The 14,922-nt window shown below is 53.4% G+C and overlaps 1 protein-coding gene across 1 annotated transcript in view; it reads right to left on the bottom strand.

Annotated features, from left to right (window-relative positions):
* INHBB (inhibin subunit beta B) overlaps positions 1-11,303 on the bottom strand; it is a 17,362-nt gene extending 6,059 nt beyond the window's left edge. Inside the window, exons 1-2 of the mRNA XM_006169596.1 lie at positions 11,244-11,303; positions 482-930 (exon numbers count right to left, since the gene is read on the bottom strand). Coding sequence (XP_006169658.1) covers positions 482-930; positions 11,244-11,303 — 509 coding nt within the window. The remainder of the gene's footprint in view (positions 1-481; positions 931-11,243) is intronic.
* Positions 11,304-14,922: the final 3,619 nt, after the last annotated feature.

Raw genomic sequence — 14,922 nt, 5'->3', positions numbered from 1 at the left:
GAGTAGCGTCCTGGCGGGGCGGGAGGAGCTCCTACCCAGCTCGGGCTTCCCGGGAGGGGGGTAGGAAGGGGAGGCGGAATCTGTTCAGGTCGGTGCTGCCGGCTCCCCCCACCCACCCCCGCTTCCCTCCGCTTTTTCCTTTCTGCTTTCGCGAGAAGGAGGGGCAAGTCGGCCCTCTCCTCCCCTTCTCCCCACGCAAGCCCGGGTCACTTTTGCTGCCTCGAAACTTTCCCACCACGTGGGCGCCCAGGACCCTTGCCCAGCTGGGCGGCCGACCGCACCGACGGACTTGAGGAGCAAGATCCAGGCGTTCGCTTCGGTCCGTCGCTCCCTCCCCGCAGCCGCGCAGGCCCTGCAGGAGGGGCAAGTCGGCCCTCTCCTCCCCTTCTCCCCACGCAAGCCCGGGTCACTTTTGCTGCCTCGAAACTTTCCCACCACGTGGGCGCCCAGGACCCTTGCCCAGCTGGGCGGCCGACCGCACCGACGGACTTGAGGAGCAAGATCCAGGCGTTCGCTTCGGTCCGTCGCTCCCTCCCCGCAGCCGCGCAGGCCCTGCCGCTGTCCCAGCTGCCACTCTTCCCGACTCTCCCCCCCGCCGCTACGGCCGTCCCCGGTCCTCCAGGAGCGCTCCCTCGCGGGCTGGTCTAGCCAGGCGGAGGCAGCACGGACGCCACCGGCAGGCTCTGCTGATGGATGTGTCTCCCGAGCTGCAGTGCCCTCTCGGAGGACCCAGGGTCGCCTTAGCACAGGGTGGGGCGGGAGCATAGCGGCCTGGAAGGCAGGGGAGGTGGCATTCGCTGGAGGCATGGCCAGCTGCTGCCTCCACTGGTGCGGAGCTCGGAGGAACGCTTCGATTGTGCAGGGGCCCAGCCTGATGGCTCGGAGACCTCTGAGCCCCAGGACTTGTCTGGCTGGAGGGGTCACCAGCACCTACCCACACCAGCCCCCGCCTGTGTCTGCCAACTGGCAAACCTTGGGCTCTGCAAAAGCCAGGTCCTAGGTGGGGCTCGACCACTGCTGGTTTTGTAGGAATGACCTTGGACTGAGACCTCACTTTTCTCGTTTCTACCTCCTCGTAGTAAAGGAAGATAGTAACACCTACATCGACTGGGCTGCGTGGGAGAACCCAACGAGGCAACTGGGTCAAACCTCTCACTGAACCCCTAAAGAATAGATCTCAGAGGCACCCTTCTTGTGCCGCCAGCTAAAAAACACTGTGGAGATTTGACTCCCAACCTGGTCCAGAACTTCAAGTTCAATCCACCCTTCTGTCCCTTATGCCCTGCCTGGGTCTGGGACGGTAAGGCAGAGCCCACCGCGCTCAGTGCTGGGGGCCAGGAACACGGCCCCGCCCTCGCCCCCTCCCCTCTTTGGAGCAGACCCACGGCCACCACGCCCCGCCCCGCAACTGGCGGGACTGTGAGGCGGAGAGGCATGGGAGGTTATTCTGGCTTTCCTGAGATATGGGGCAACTGGGATGACTGAGGCGGAGTGTGGCCGCCAGATGCGAGTCCTGCTCCCGCACCCCATCGCGAACCTCTCCTGCTAGCCCTGCCGCTGTGCAGCTCTGTCCGGACCGCAGCCCCACCGAGGCCTGCAAGTCTGGAGGCCGAGCGCCCCCTCCCTCCCAATCCGAGGAACCGACTCAAGCCCGCGGGGCAAAACTATGGCCAGTCTGCCAACCGGAAGTTAGAAGCAGGGACAGGGAAGATATCTGAGATGGCAACTCTCTACCTCCTTTAGGACCTTCCAAAGAGCACGATTCTCTTCTCCCCTCGGATTCCCTCCTTGCCCTGTCCAGGAGCTTGTGATCCTTGGGCGGGAAGCAGTTGCTTCTTGCCTCCCCATCAACCTAGGCCAGTACCTCCTGCACCTGCAGTCTCTACAGTCCAGCCCAATCACCTCTTTTGTGAAGGCTTCCTGCCTTTTTTTGTGTCCCAGTTTTTCCTGCTGAGGCCCATCCACAGTGTCTGAATACCTCCTCACCTGTTCATGTCCTGCCCAGGGTCCAGGCCTCCTGGGTCCTGTCTAGTGCTAGACCTGACAGATGACCAGGGAGAGAGTTTATTGAAGGAGTCAGCTGATTGAAATAGAGAGGTCATTAAGCCAATGAAGGGTTTTCACACCCCTCCACTCCCCAGCACAAGCCCTCCCTGTAGTGTTTCTGGCTTGCCAGCTACTACCCTTATTGCCAGCCCCACCTGGGAAGGGAGGGAGGGTGGTTAGGGCTCCCTGCCTTCAGGAAGGTGCAGCATCTTGCCTATGGACTTGGCAACAGGGAGAGGCAAAGACCACCATGTCCTAGCAGGTGGGCAGAGAAAGAGGAGGCCGGAAAGAGGGTCGCACTTTTCTCCCCTGGTGGAGGAGCTGTCAGCCCCGCTGCCAGTCATCTGCTGGGAGGGAACTGGGTCAAGCGGTAGTCAGGAACCATCTGCTCGAGAAGCTGGGATTATCCCGCCCTCTGCTGATCCCCCAGCCCACGGGAGCCAAGGGTGTAAATTGAGTTCTTCCAGATCACCTTGTGCTTTTGGTGGGAGAGAGCACCCCATTCCCTCCTGAGAGACAGGGCCTATTCCTGTTGCTTCAAGACCTCCTTTAGCATTAGGCTCTGTTCTTATACTGGTGACCTCAGCCTTCAGTCTCAGCCAGGAATGTGACTGTGCCTGTCAGTTTTGAATACAATAATGCACATCCGTGCTCTAGCCAACGCCCTCCACATGGGCTGCAGGACCAGGCCACCCTCATACATGTGCTGGCTCCCTGCTGCCATCAAGGAACCCCAGCCCATTGGAGAAGGCAGGAGGGAAATGTGACAACCCTGTCGATTCGGGCACACAAGAGACAGAGGAGGGGTCCTCCAAGGAGCTCAGAGCACTCGCTCTCTGTTTTTTGTTTTTTTTTTCTTTGCACAGCCCATTGCTAAGCGTCAAATGGGGATGACAAAAATGTCCCAAAGTGACAAGGCCAGTCATAGAAAGCAAGTCAATGCTCATTTGCAGAAAGAATTGAGAGCCCAGGTGCCTTTGGTGGCCACACAATCCCTGCAGAGTATGGGGTAAAGAGAGGCCTTCACACCAGTTGGCACTGGGGACTTGTGCTGGAGAAAGGCCTGTGGCAGAGTTGGGTCCAGGGACCTAGCGTTCACTTTTCCGCCACCAGCCCAGAAGTCACTATTGCCAAACATCACCACCATGCAGTGCCCTTCTCTAGAGCAACTCAGTGTGCATGGAAGGACTTGCATACCAGGCCCAACCCAGTGTCCTGCCCAGCCCAATACAGGAGATGAACAGCCTGAGCCTGGAGCCAGGGGCAAAGGAGGATCCATGTGAGGGTGTCTCCAAAGGACAGGGGCCAGGCTGACCCTTGTAAAAGCTCAGATATCAGCATGGGGCCTCACTGAACACCCCAAGGCCACCACTTGCCTTTAAGGTCACAGAGACAAGTTCTTGATGAGAGAGTGGGCGTGGGGGGTATTTTGATAAGACAGCTTCATATTTATCACTGGGGCAGCTGGACAGCTCCCATCTCCTGGGGGCCCCTGTGGCTGTCTACATCCCGGAGTCCCACTGTGGCCTCAGAGAGGCTGCCTGCCACTGAACGTCCATGTGCTCCCAGGGCAAAGAGCTGCTACACTGTCCACTACAACTGCCCAACACCCTGCACAGTACCTGCCTCGTGAGTGCTTCTGAACAGGAAGGCACCGGCACATGGATCAGACGAAGCTACTGAGGTGCCGTGACCCTGTGGATCATCAGTAGACCTAGGACTTCAGCCTGCACAGAAGACCAAGGGTGTGCGCCCCCTCCCCAAGGCGTAAGCATAGTAACGGGCACATCCCACCTTCCCATTCAAGTTCTTAGCCAGACTTTAACACAAAGCCATTTTGTAGGGTTTCTCATCTATTTCATTACTTTTTTTAAAAAAATGAATTATTTATTTAATTTTACTTATTCATTTGTTTTCACTTGACCAGAGAAAGACAGGCATAGAGAGAAGCAAAGTGAGAAAGCAAGCCGCCAGATCTGGGACTTGAACCATGGTTGGCCGTGTGGGAGTGTCCAGCACCTTAACCACCACACCACCTTTCATTACTTTTGAACTGACTGCTTCAGCTCTGGAACCCCTGAACTCTATTGCTTGTTAGCAAAAACCATATGCGGGACTTCAAAAGCTTATAAAAAAATTATGAAGTATAAGTTTATTTTGGTGTAAAAAAATAAAATCCATGGATTGTTTTTCATGATGTGTATTTTTATTTTCTTACATTGCCACAGGGCATGTGTGCTCACCAAAAAGAGAGAGATGCAGAAACAGAGAGGGAGTAAATACCTCCAATGAGGTGTGGCCATGCTGCTACCCCTTCCTCTGCAGCTCTCCATCCTGTTGGGACTTGGGGCATGCACACACATGTGCCCAGTGTGTTTATCACGCTGCCAGTCCAGAATTCAAACCACAGTTGGCCATGTGGGTTCTGCTTCCCTTTAACCCCAGGCTGTGGGGCCAGCCCATATAACATGGATCTTCTGTGAACTTTTCTAAGACTGCCTTGTACAAATTGTGTCTGGGCCTCATTCTCAGGAAGCCTGGGGACCGGAGAAGGCGCCACCTTGAAAGAACAGTCCTCCACTTCACCAGGCAAGGGCTGGGGGCGGGGTGCTGAAGGTTGTGTGAGAGTGGGGTTTAACATGTCTTGAACTCTCCAGAAATATTTCAACAGCAGGCCCCATGAGGATGGCTGTCCATGTTGGTGTATTTTCTAGAAAAAAATAGAGGTGCTAAATACAACAGTTGGTTAGTGGCCCACTTCAAGTTGCTAATCACAAACCATCCCTAGCACAGAATTCCTTCCCGTTCATTCAGTAAGCACAGAGTGTGTCCTTCGCTGGGGATAGAGAAGTGCGAAGTCATGGTCCCTGGTGCCCCACCTCTCAGTCTACTGGGGACACCTGGGATAAAGCTGAGGGGGCAAGGGACCTAAATCTGCCAGGAGCATTCCCAGGGAGGCAGGATGTGACGTGAGCCATGAAGTGTGAGGAGGCATCTTCCACATGGACGTGAGAGAGAGAAGATAGTCAAGGACAGTGCTAGCGCACTGGTCAAGGGAGGAAAACGAGGTTTGAATCCCTGGCCTGGTCAGCCTGAAGCACGTGTGTGAGTGTCCGAGACCTGGCAGGCTGGAGGGCTGAGGTGAGGGGTTTGAGGCATGGCCAGCCCCTATGTAGGGTCTCTCCTCTCTCTCACTCCCTCTCACTTTCCATGTGCATGCACACACTTTATTGTGAACTTCAAGAAATTACAACCAAAAAAGTGAGTGCCCATGTGATGAACCCAGGGAAGTTCAGTATGGGCTGGATGGAGGGGGGAGGGGGCCAGGGAGGCTCTGGGTAAGTTGAAGAGGGCAGGTGACTCCTTGCAGGGTGCCCTGGCAGGATCGGCAGCATTGCAGTGGACGCGAGACTTAGCCTATTGAGACGAGGGCCAGAGGGAAGGCGGTGGTCATGAGGACCAGAAGGGATGAAAGAGAAGTGGAGTCCAGGGTGCCCTGGCAGGATCAGCAGCATTGCAGTGGACGCGAGACTTAGCCTATTGTTGAGACGAGGGCCAGAGGGAAGGCGGTGGTCGGTGGTCTGGTCGTGAGGACCAGAAGGGATGAAAGAGAGGTGGAGTCCTTACGTTAGGACGCCAGGGCTGGTGGGAGACGGGAAGGCTGAACACGAGGAGCTGTGGCCCCCCTCGCCCCATTTCTGTGCTGGGAGTTGCTTGAACAGCTCCCAGATGCCTATTCGTGGCTGAGAACCCACTGAGCTGGTTGTGTTGGAACTAATGAAGGAAAACGGGAGTATTCCCAAACTTTCTTTGCTAGTACTTGGAACCCCAGTACCAGCCTCCCCTTAAATAGCATTCCTGGGGCCTCAGCTGTTCTTGAACTTCAAAACTAACCTTTGCAACCCATTCCTTGGAAGACAGGAAGTGACCTGCCTGACCAGTGAGCCACCAGCAAAGGAAAATGCGCAGCTACCCAACACAGCATTTCTCAGGTCTCAACGGCACAGGCACAGACAGAAGGAGGCTACGCTTGTGCACAGAGGAGACGTCTTTTTAGTTTTCAAAGCAAAACCAATGGGGCCAATAGGTGGCAAGGTAGTTAAGGCGCTAGATCCCACATGGCCAGCTCCAAGGTTTGAGTCCCAGACCCAGCAGCTTAAAAATTCTGAGAGGAGACTAGAAGAGAAGAGACTGCAGTGTGGTCATTGCGGGTGTGTGTGTGTGTGTGTGTGTGTGTGTGTGTGCGTGTGTGTGATTTCTCACTTTACCCTTCTCTCTGACTCTCTCTGGAAAGAGTATGTGCCCTATAGCAAAATCACACAAAAAAATAAATTTAAAATTTAAAAAAATTGAACAACCACCACAAGTAAACGCGTCAGTTCATCTGTGACTATGAAAGCTGAGGGTTCAGTTCCCGACAGCCATACCAGCCAGCTGCACACGTGTGCCCCGTGCTCATATAACTCAGTACCTGTGAGGCTGCCCCAGGCAGGTAACCCCAAAGAGTCATCATCGTGCTGGACTTCACCTTCTCCTCTTCCTGACGTAAGATGATCATTGAGTTTTCTGCAGTCAGGAAAACGGTCTGGGTCTTGCCCTTGAAGGACTCTCCACAGGAGAAACCACTATGGTTGTAGGAAGAGAAAAGAACAAGCCAAAACCAGCTTGATCTTTTCCACCCGCACCTCACACCGGACCCACTGGTTGGCTGTAAAGCCGTGTGAATTTCAGGGTGTCTCCCTGCTGGGCCCTGTTCCTTGGACCCAGCCTGCAGAGGCCTGAGCTGACACTGGGCAGGCGCACTGCTGTCCACTGTCCTCCACTGTCATTCCCCACCCCCAGGTCCGTGAGTCAGGTGCTAATCTGAGAGAGGAGGCGTTTTGCACACACCTCCTTGGCACGAGTGTGTTCAACTCTTTTCTTCCCCATATGTGACATCATGGGTTGAAATGCTAGAGAGAAAAAAAAAAAGTGAAAAGAGAAGTACCTGATTTTTGCCTGGTGGATAAATGTATATTTAATTAGGAGACCCCACTGTGAAGGAGGTAAAGTATTTTAGTTCTGGCCTATTGAAAGACAAACACCTACTGTATCCTCACTCTCTAAGTCGGCCCCAGATTCCCAGAGTGAGCCTGCATCAGCCCTGCCAATAGAGCCTCGAGCAGGGTCCAAGTTACCAGGCCGCGTCCTCAGGGCTCCACTGCCAGTGGGCCTGTCTGCCCAGAGGTTGTTCATGCAAGCTGGTATCAAGCCAAGGGTTTAAGGATTTACCCTTTACAAAACAAAACAAAACCAGGAAAAGAATGAAGTAAAGAAATATTGGCAATTTAGATTAATTAAGATCTTTAGTGACTCAATAAAATGTGGCAGGGGGGAAGTATAGAAAGCAAACATAGATACCAGAGACAGTGTGGGAGGAGAGTGGGAGATGGCAGAGGGTAAGAGATAGGGAATCGAGGATGGGGGGAAAAAAGCTAAACATACAGGAAACAAGAAATAGAAAATTATTTGTTGATAATAACATGTTTGTTGATGTGCTTGACTGAGTCAATATACAGTGTACTCTGGATGGAAAATCTCACTTTGTATACTGTAATGATGTACAGCGAATGAATGTAAATAAATAAATTTAATTAAAAAATAAGTAAAAAATTAAAAATTAAAAAAAGATTTATTGGCAGTTGGATAGATAACAGGTATCTTAAAAATGAGGAAATATAAAACATTGAACTTTTATTTGACCTTTATTTCCTTTATTGGTTGGGAAATAATACCACTGAGCAAGGAACTTGAAAAACTAAAAACAGGGCCTAGATGGGGGCACAGTGGTAAAGCATGAAGCTCTGTAAGGCTGGCCCACATGGGATGATTCTAGGTTCGAGTTCAGAGCCTCCCTGAAACTCTGGGCATACATGTGCCGTGCTCTGGGGCTGGCTGAGGTTGGGAGTGGATTGCGGCATCAGGATCCTTCGGGGAGGGGAGCCAGTTCCTCTCTCTCTCTCTCTCTCTCTCTCTCTCTCTCTCGCTTGCTCGCTCGCTCATGGAAGAAAGACTTTTTTTTGTAATTGTCAAAGAGTGCATGTGCTCTCCAAAAAGAGAGAAAGAGAGAGAAAGAGAACACCCCTCCCAGCGGGGCATGGTCACACTGCAATCCTTTTTGCTCCGTTTCTCCATCCTGTCAGGATTTGGGGCGTGCCTGCACATGCATCCAGCATGTTTTGCAAGCTGCTAGTGCGAGGGTTTAAATCACCGTCAGCCATCTGGGATCCAGTTCCCACCATATAGCAGTTAACCACTTTGCTACTGGGCCAGCCCAATAAACTTTTAAAGGGACCAGCAGTTAGCGTAATGGCTATGTCACTGGACTCTCACGTAGTCAACCGCGGTTCGAGTCCCAGACCCGGTGGTTTAAAACTCACGCCGGGCGCGTGTGCGTGCGTGCCCGCCCAAGATCCCAAGAGGAGAATGGAGAAGAAGGGTTTGCGGCATGTCCATATCCCATGGGGGGGGATTTCTCACTTTCTGTCTCTCTATCTCTCTCTCTCTCTCTGGCGAGCGCACGCACCCTATAGCAAAAACCTCTCAAAAAATTAAAAATTTAAAAAATTTTAAAAATAAACTTTTAAAAATATAAGTAACATAAAGAGAAGACTCTGCCCATGCCCTGGTTTTCAGGAGGGATACAGGTACCAAAACACTCCTCAGCTGTTACTATCACTACTCCACAGAAGGCAGCACACACGTTATTATAAAATCCCTCAAAGACGTTTTGCCCATAAGCGATATCGTCAGCTGTTCCGTACCTGAGCTTAGCTAGCCCCCAATCCTGCAGTCCTTAAACCTGCGCACACTCGAAGGCGAGCTCATCTCTCTGTGCACGGTGGGTAGGACCTCTTCTCCACCCCGGAGCACGCTCTGTTTCGGAGCCCTCAGTGACAGTGCCAGCCCTTGCCAGTGCTCCCCTCGCATGTGAAAGGTGTTCTTCTCGTCAGACGTTAGCAGGGAAGACCAGCTGGGAACTGAGCACCACGCCGGGCACTGGCAGATCTAGACACTGCCCTGCCTTCCCATCAGGTGGCAGGAGGGCCGGTCTCACAGCAAGCTCCAGGTCACACAGAAGGCCATTGTGTTACCAGTAGGAGAGTGGAGAGGCCCTGGCAGGTGGGGTTTGCAAAGGATGCGGGACGAAGGGAGCCAGGAGAAGGCGTTGAAGCAAGCCTGAGGAGATAGGCCCAAGCCAGTCAGGATTGGCGAGGGCTGTCTGGCTGGGGCCTCCCAGACAGCAGTCTCCTAGGGACCGAGTGGGCCACACACCAGCCTGGAGCCGCTCTGTCAGGAGAGGAGACCACCTCGGGCCTGTGTGCCGCTGTGTGGTGGATTTTCTTTTCTTTTCTTTTTTTTTGCTACAGAGCGCATGCTCTCACCAGAAAGACAGAGAGATAGAAAGCGAGAAATCACCCCCCCAGGGAGGATGGCCATGCCACAATTCCTTCTCCTCCTTTCTCCTCTCAGGATCTGGGGTACGCTCACACACATGCCCAGCGTGAGTTTAAGCCACCGGGTTCAGGACTCGAACCGTGGTCGGCTACATGGGAGTTCAGTGACATAGCCATTACGCTAACTGCTGGTCCCTGTGGTGGGTTTTCTGATATACTTACTGTTTCAAGGGGGCCTAAAGCTGCAGTAGGACAACCACCCACTTAGGGACAGCAGGGAAAGAAGAGAGGGACAGAGGGAACGTCAGGGAGAACCAGGATAGTGTGCTATCCCAGCCGCACAGGCCACGGGGACAGGGAGGCCACATTTGCACCAGGGTGGTCCCCAGAGGAGGCCCTGGAGAGGGTGCACTTTGGCGACCTGAGGTGGGAGGTGGGCAGTCTCTGAGTTAACAGACTGCCCAGGGCGAGGATGGCACTGAGGACGTAGTCAGCCCTCCTGATTCAGCCTACTGGGAGCCCAGGGCTACAAGGCCAAGGCTGGGATGGGGCCTCTTCAGCCAGGCAGCCCTGAAACTAGGAGCCAAGGGATGGCTGACCCCCAGAAGGTGAGCAGTAGATGGTGAGGAGGGCTGCAGGCCAGGCCAGCCAGGGGCCAGCACAGAGACGAAGCTCTGGGCTTGGGGGAAAGCATCTGAGATCCAGGAGAGGAAACAGGAAGCGGGGGGCTGAGAGACCGGGGGCCAAGAGGTCAACGCAGGGACCACAGGGTGCATGTGTGTCTGAGGGTGTAGCACTGAGGGTGTGTGTGTGTGTGTGTGTGTGTGTGTGTGTGAGCACGTTGGCATGTGTGTGGTGGAGTATGTATTAGAGTAAACGTGTTATACATATGTGTTAGCATATTTTGGGGTATGTGGGTAATGGGGGTGTGGGTATTAGCTGTGTTGGGAGAGTGTATATGTTGATGTGTGTATTGGGGTGTGTGTGCTGTGTAGTATGTGTTAGGGTAAATGTGGGTTGAAGCACATGCATTATATGGTATAACTTGGGGTATGAGTGTGTGATGTGGATATTGGGATGTGTGTGCTTGGCGTGTGTGTTACTGTGTGGGGGTATGTGTATTGACCTACATATTGGGTGTGTGTATTAGGGTGCGTGTGTGTTGGGGTGTGCATTGGGGGTGTGTACTGTGTGTGTTGGTGCACATGTGTGTGTGTGTTGAGGTGTGTACTGGTGTGTGTACTGTGCGTGTTGGTGCACATAGGTATGTGTGTGTTGGGGTGTGCACTGGTGGGTGTACTGTGTGTGTTGGTGCATGTGGATCCGTGTGTGTTGGGGGGTGCATTGGGGGTGTGTACTGTGTGTTGGTGCATGTGGATCCGTGTGTGTTGGGGGGTGCATTGGGGGTGTGTACTGTGTGTTGGTGCATGTGGATCCGTGTGTGTTGGGGGGTGCATTGGGGGTGTGTACTGTGTGTTGGTGCATGTGGATCCGTGTGTGTTGGGGGGTGCATTGGGGGTGTGTACTGTGTCTTTTGGTGGACATGTGTGTGTGTGTTGAGGTGTGTACTGGTGTGTGTACTGTGCATGTTGGTGCACGTGGGTATGTGTGTGTTGGGGTGTGCACTGGTGGGTGTACTGTGTGTGTTGGTGCACGTGGGTATGTGTGTGTTGGGGTATGGACTGACTCTGGACTGACTGCCCAAGTGCCAGCTAGATGTGGGGTCCTTTCCTCAAGCGGGCGCTGCCCGGTCTGCCTCACGGCCGAGATGCCCTCACAGCGCCGCTCCTTGGTGTTCTGCTGGGAAGGAGCGGCTCCCATTACTACGCGCTTCCTGTTTTCACCGCCTCACTCCTGTCTTGCCAGTGATTCTCCACTGTCAAGGAAAACGTTCAAATCCTTATGGTGTTCGGGAGGCCTGTCTTTTTTCATTGTTGCTCATAATCCATAGAGCAGTGAATGAGACAGCCAACGCCCTGCCCTCCTTAAACTGCCAATCTGAGGGAGAAATCAGCCAATAAATACGTTTGTAAGGCAATTTCTCTCTGTGCGTGAGAGAGACAAAGAGGGAGCACCGGCGACCAGGTCTTGTCCTGCCCTGATCTCCTTTCCACAGCCCTCCAGCTTGTCAGGGTCTTGGGCGCTCACGCACTCCCTGGAGTGTCTCCAGGGTGACCTGGGGGTCCAGCCAAGTGACTTGCAGCAATGCAGTCCTGTTTGCTACCACTGTGCCACCGGATTGGCCCTAAGAGACAATCTTCTAGCCTCTGCCACCTCCAGCTTTGGGGAAGAACCCTACCTCACCCCCCAGCAGCTCTCTCACTCACTCTGTCACTCACCCATTCGCTCTTCCAACCCCGTGGTCACTCCTGGTGACCCTAACAGGCCCTGGACCACTAGGATGTCTGGTGGTGCCAGATTGCCTGGCATGAAGGGGCTTCCTCTCAGGACGTGGGGCTTTCAGTGGTAAAACCAAGATGGCCCAGGCCATTCACATGCCTCACCCCTTCACATCTCTCCTGGTGTTTGCTCAAGCTGCAGCACCTTCCCCTGCCCCTTGTCTACTGAGAGAACACTCTGCCCCACTGTTAGGGAGATGGGCAGGGAGCAGGGGCCGTAGAGTCTGCTGGAACACTCTGGTGTCCAGAAGCCAGCTGGGCACCAAGCAGGGCCGCCAAATAGCTGGTTGACTGGGAAGGTCTGAGATGCAGGGCAGAGGTCATTTGGATTTGGGAGCCGCCAGTGTACACCGTGGAATGGAAAGCCAGAGGCAAGATGAGTTCATCCAGAGAGAGGTGTCGATGGACGGGCCCTCAGGCTCCTTGGCCTTCAGAGGTGGGAGAGCCAGCAAAGGAAAACCAGTCCAGGGCAGCAGGGAGCGGGCAGGGCAGGTGTCCAGATCTGCAGCTAGGCCCAGCTGCACTGATCAAGGCCGCAGCACACTGATCCTCAGTGCCGGAAGCCACACGGCTGATCATGGGTTCAGAGCCCGAGCCCACCTGAAACACACCAGGGCACATGCCTAAGATCTGATGGCCTAGCAGGCTGGAGGAAGGGGATCTCAGTGTGAGAAGACACTGTCGAGGGAGCCTGTCTCTCTCTCTCTCTCTCTCTCTGACATCCTCACTCTCACTCAATCCCTCATGAAATAAATAAAAATAAATAAATTTATTAAAAATGTTCTAAGTGGACCAGCAGATGGCATAATGGTCACATTGCTGGACTTCCACATGGCCAACCATGGTTTGAGTCCCAGGCTTGGTGACTTAAAACTCACTCCAGTCATGTGTGTGTTTGTGCCCAAAATCCCAAGAAGGAAAATGGAGAAGGGATTGCAGCATGGCCATCCCCCTGGGGAGTGATTTCTCGCTTTCTGTCTTTCTGTCTCTCTGTCAAGTGCACATTCCCTATAGCAAAAATCTCTCTGTTTAAAAATTAAAAAAATTTAAAAAGTGCTATAAGCAGGGCCAGCAGAGGGCATAGTGATTACATCACTGGACTCCCATATGGCCGACCATGGTTCAAGTCCCAGACCTGGTGGCTGTATATACAAGCATCCCAAGATCCCAAGAAGAATGAAGGAGAAGGGATTGTGGCATGGCCATCTCCCTAGGGGATGATTTCCCATTCTCTCTCTCTCTCATGAACACATGCACCCTAAGGCAAAAACTTCTTAAGAAAAAAGAAAAAATCGCTACAAGCAGTGGAGTACAGTAAGAATGGCAGGCCAATAGAGACGAAGATCTCAACAACAACAAAAAAATGGTGAGCAAGTGGATCCCTCAGAAACTCTCCCCCAACAGAGCTGCTGTGCAGGGGAGCTCAGGGGACGGGGTCAAAGGAGGACACCCCAACTGAGAGCCCTGGCTCTGCGAGATCCAGAGATGGTGGGCACGGGGCAGAGCAGAGGTCAGTCTTGGGTCCAGAGAGTCAGACCCTCACTGCTGGAATCAAGGGCTGACAGTCTCTCCCTGTGGTCATGGAGCCATTCCAGAGCCAGACGAGCTGGACCATGTCCCTGCTTGGCACAAACGCTCGTGCTGGGGACAGTCACCTGCATCCTCTTGGCACTGCCAGCTGAGACTATTCACTGTCTGAGCGTAAAGGACTTTGACCCCACTTGCGTCCCTGCGGCAGAGTGTGGGGATGCCCAGGTGGGGGAGGCAGTGTGCATCCTCAGCTGGGTTCTCCTGGACCTTCACACCTCCCTGCCCCGTTTCCTCTTCCTGGACATTGGTGGAGGAGAGAGGCTGAGCTAAGAGGATTGTGGGGCCAGGGTTGGTTTGTTCGTTTTATAGTTTGCCTCAGGATTCGTGCACTCGCCAGAGAGAAAGAGACAGTGAGAAAGCACTCCCCCATGGGGCGTGGCCACTCCACAATCCCTTCTCCTTCCTCTCTCCCTCCTTCTGAGACTGCGGGCACACATGCACACGCGCCCGGCATGTTTCTCAAGCCACCAGGTCCGAGACTCAAACTGCGCAGCTGGCCATGTGGGATCCAGCCACCTTAACCATCACGCCACCTGTTGGCTCCCAGGGCTTTAGTTTGCCATAAGCAGTTTGTAGAAATTCTTCGACACAGGCAAGAGTAGAGCAAATACAGTTCGAGCACCCCTAGTTCAAAACTGGAAATTCTAAGTGCTCCCAAATCTGAAAGTTTTGAGCACTGACTTGATGACTTGATGCCAAAAGTGGAAAATTTCCCACCTGACCTCATATGATGGGTCAGGGTCAAAACGCTGTAATATAAAAACGACCCCAGCTAGGAGTGTCAGCCATGTAGGAAATAGACGACTTGCATATTTAGACTTGAGTCCCTCCCCAAGATGTCACATTATGCATATGCAAATATGCCAAACTCCAAAAAACTTGGAACCTGAAACACTCCTGATCCCAAGCATTTCGGATAAGGGTCCTCAGCCTGTGGGAGGCGACCCCACGTGCCGCAGTTGGTGGAGGAGGAAGGGGGTCACTTGGTCCTAGAATTCATTCTGCTAACTGCCTACAGCAGACCTTTTCAAACTGCAGGCTGTCAAACACAAGTGGGTCATGAATCCAAATGCAGTGGATCAGAACCTCCATTTGGTTTTTTTAAGACAGTGTCTCACTGTGTTGTAATCCTCCTGCCTCCGCCTCCCATGTGGCTGGGAACACAGGGGTGTGTCGTGGAGCCAGCTTTTAGGGCGGGCTACGATCCAGCCCGGGGCCTGCCCCATGGCCTTAGCCTGCTGGGTAGCAGCATCAATCTGCATGCTACTGCAGCTGGGCCAGAACCGTACACTTTTCAATGTATTAAAATGAATAGAATAGGATAGAAAATTACAGCAAATCACATATAGCAGGTAAAGGCGGGGCCAGTCAGTGGCATGGTGGTTAAGAAGCTAGATTCTGCATGGCCCACTGTGAGATTTGAGTCGCAGACCTGATGACGTGAAAAGTAC

The sequence above is a fragment of the Tupaia chinensis genome, unplaced genomic scaffold (assembly GCF_000334495.1).
Source record: "Tupaia chinensis unplaced genomic scaffold, TupChi_1.0 Scaffold147282_1, whole genome shotgun sequence".
Taxonomy (NCBI): Eukaryota; Metazoa; Chordata; class Mammalia; order Scandentia; family Tupaiidae; genus Tupaia; species Tupaia belangeri.
The sequence above is the reverse complement of the archived record's forward strand: the minus strand, read 5'-3'. Positions and strand labels throughout refer to the sequence as shown.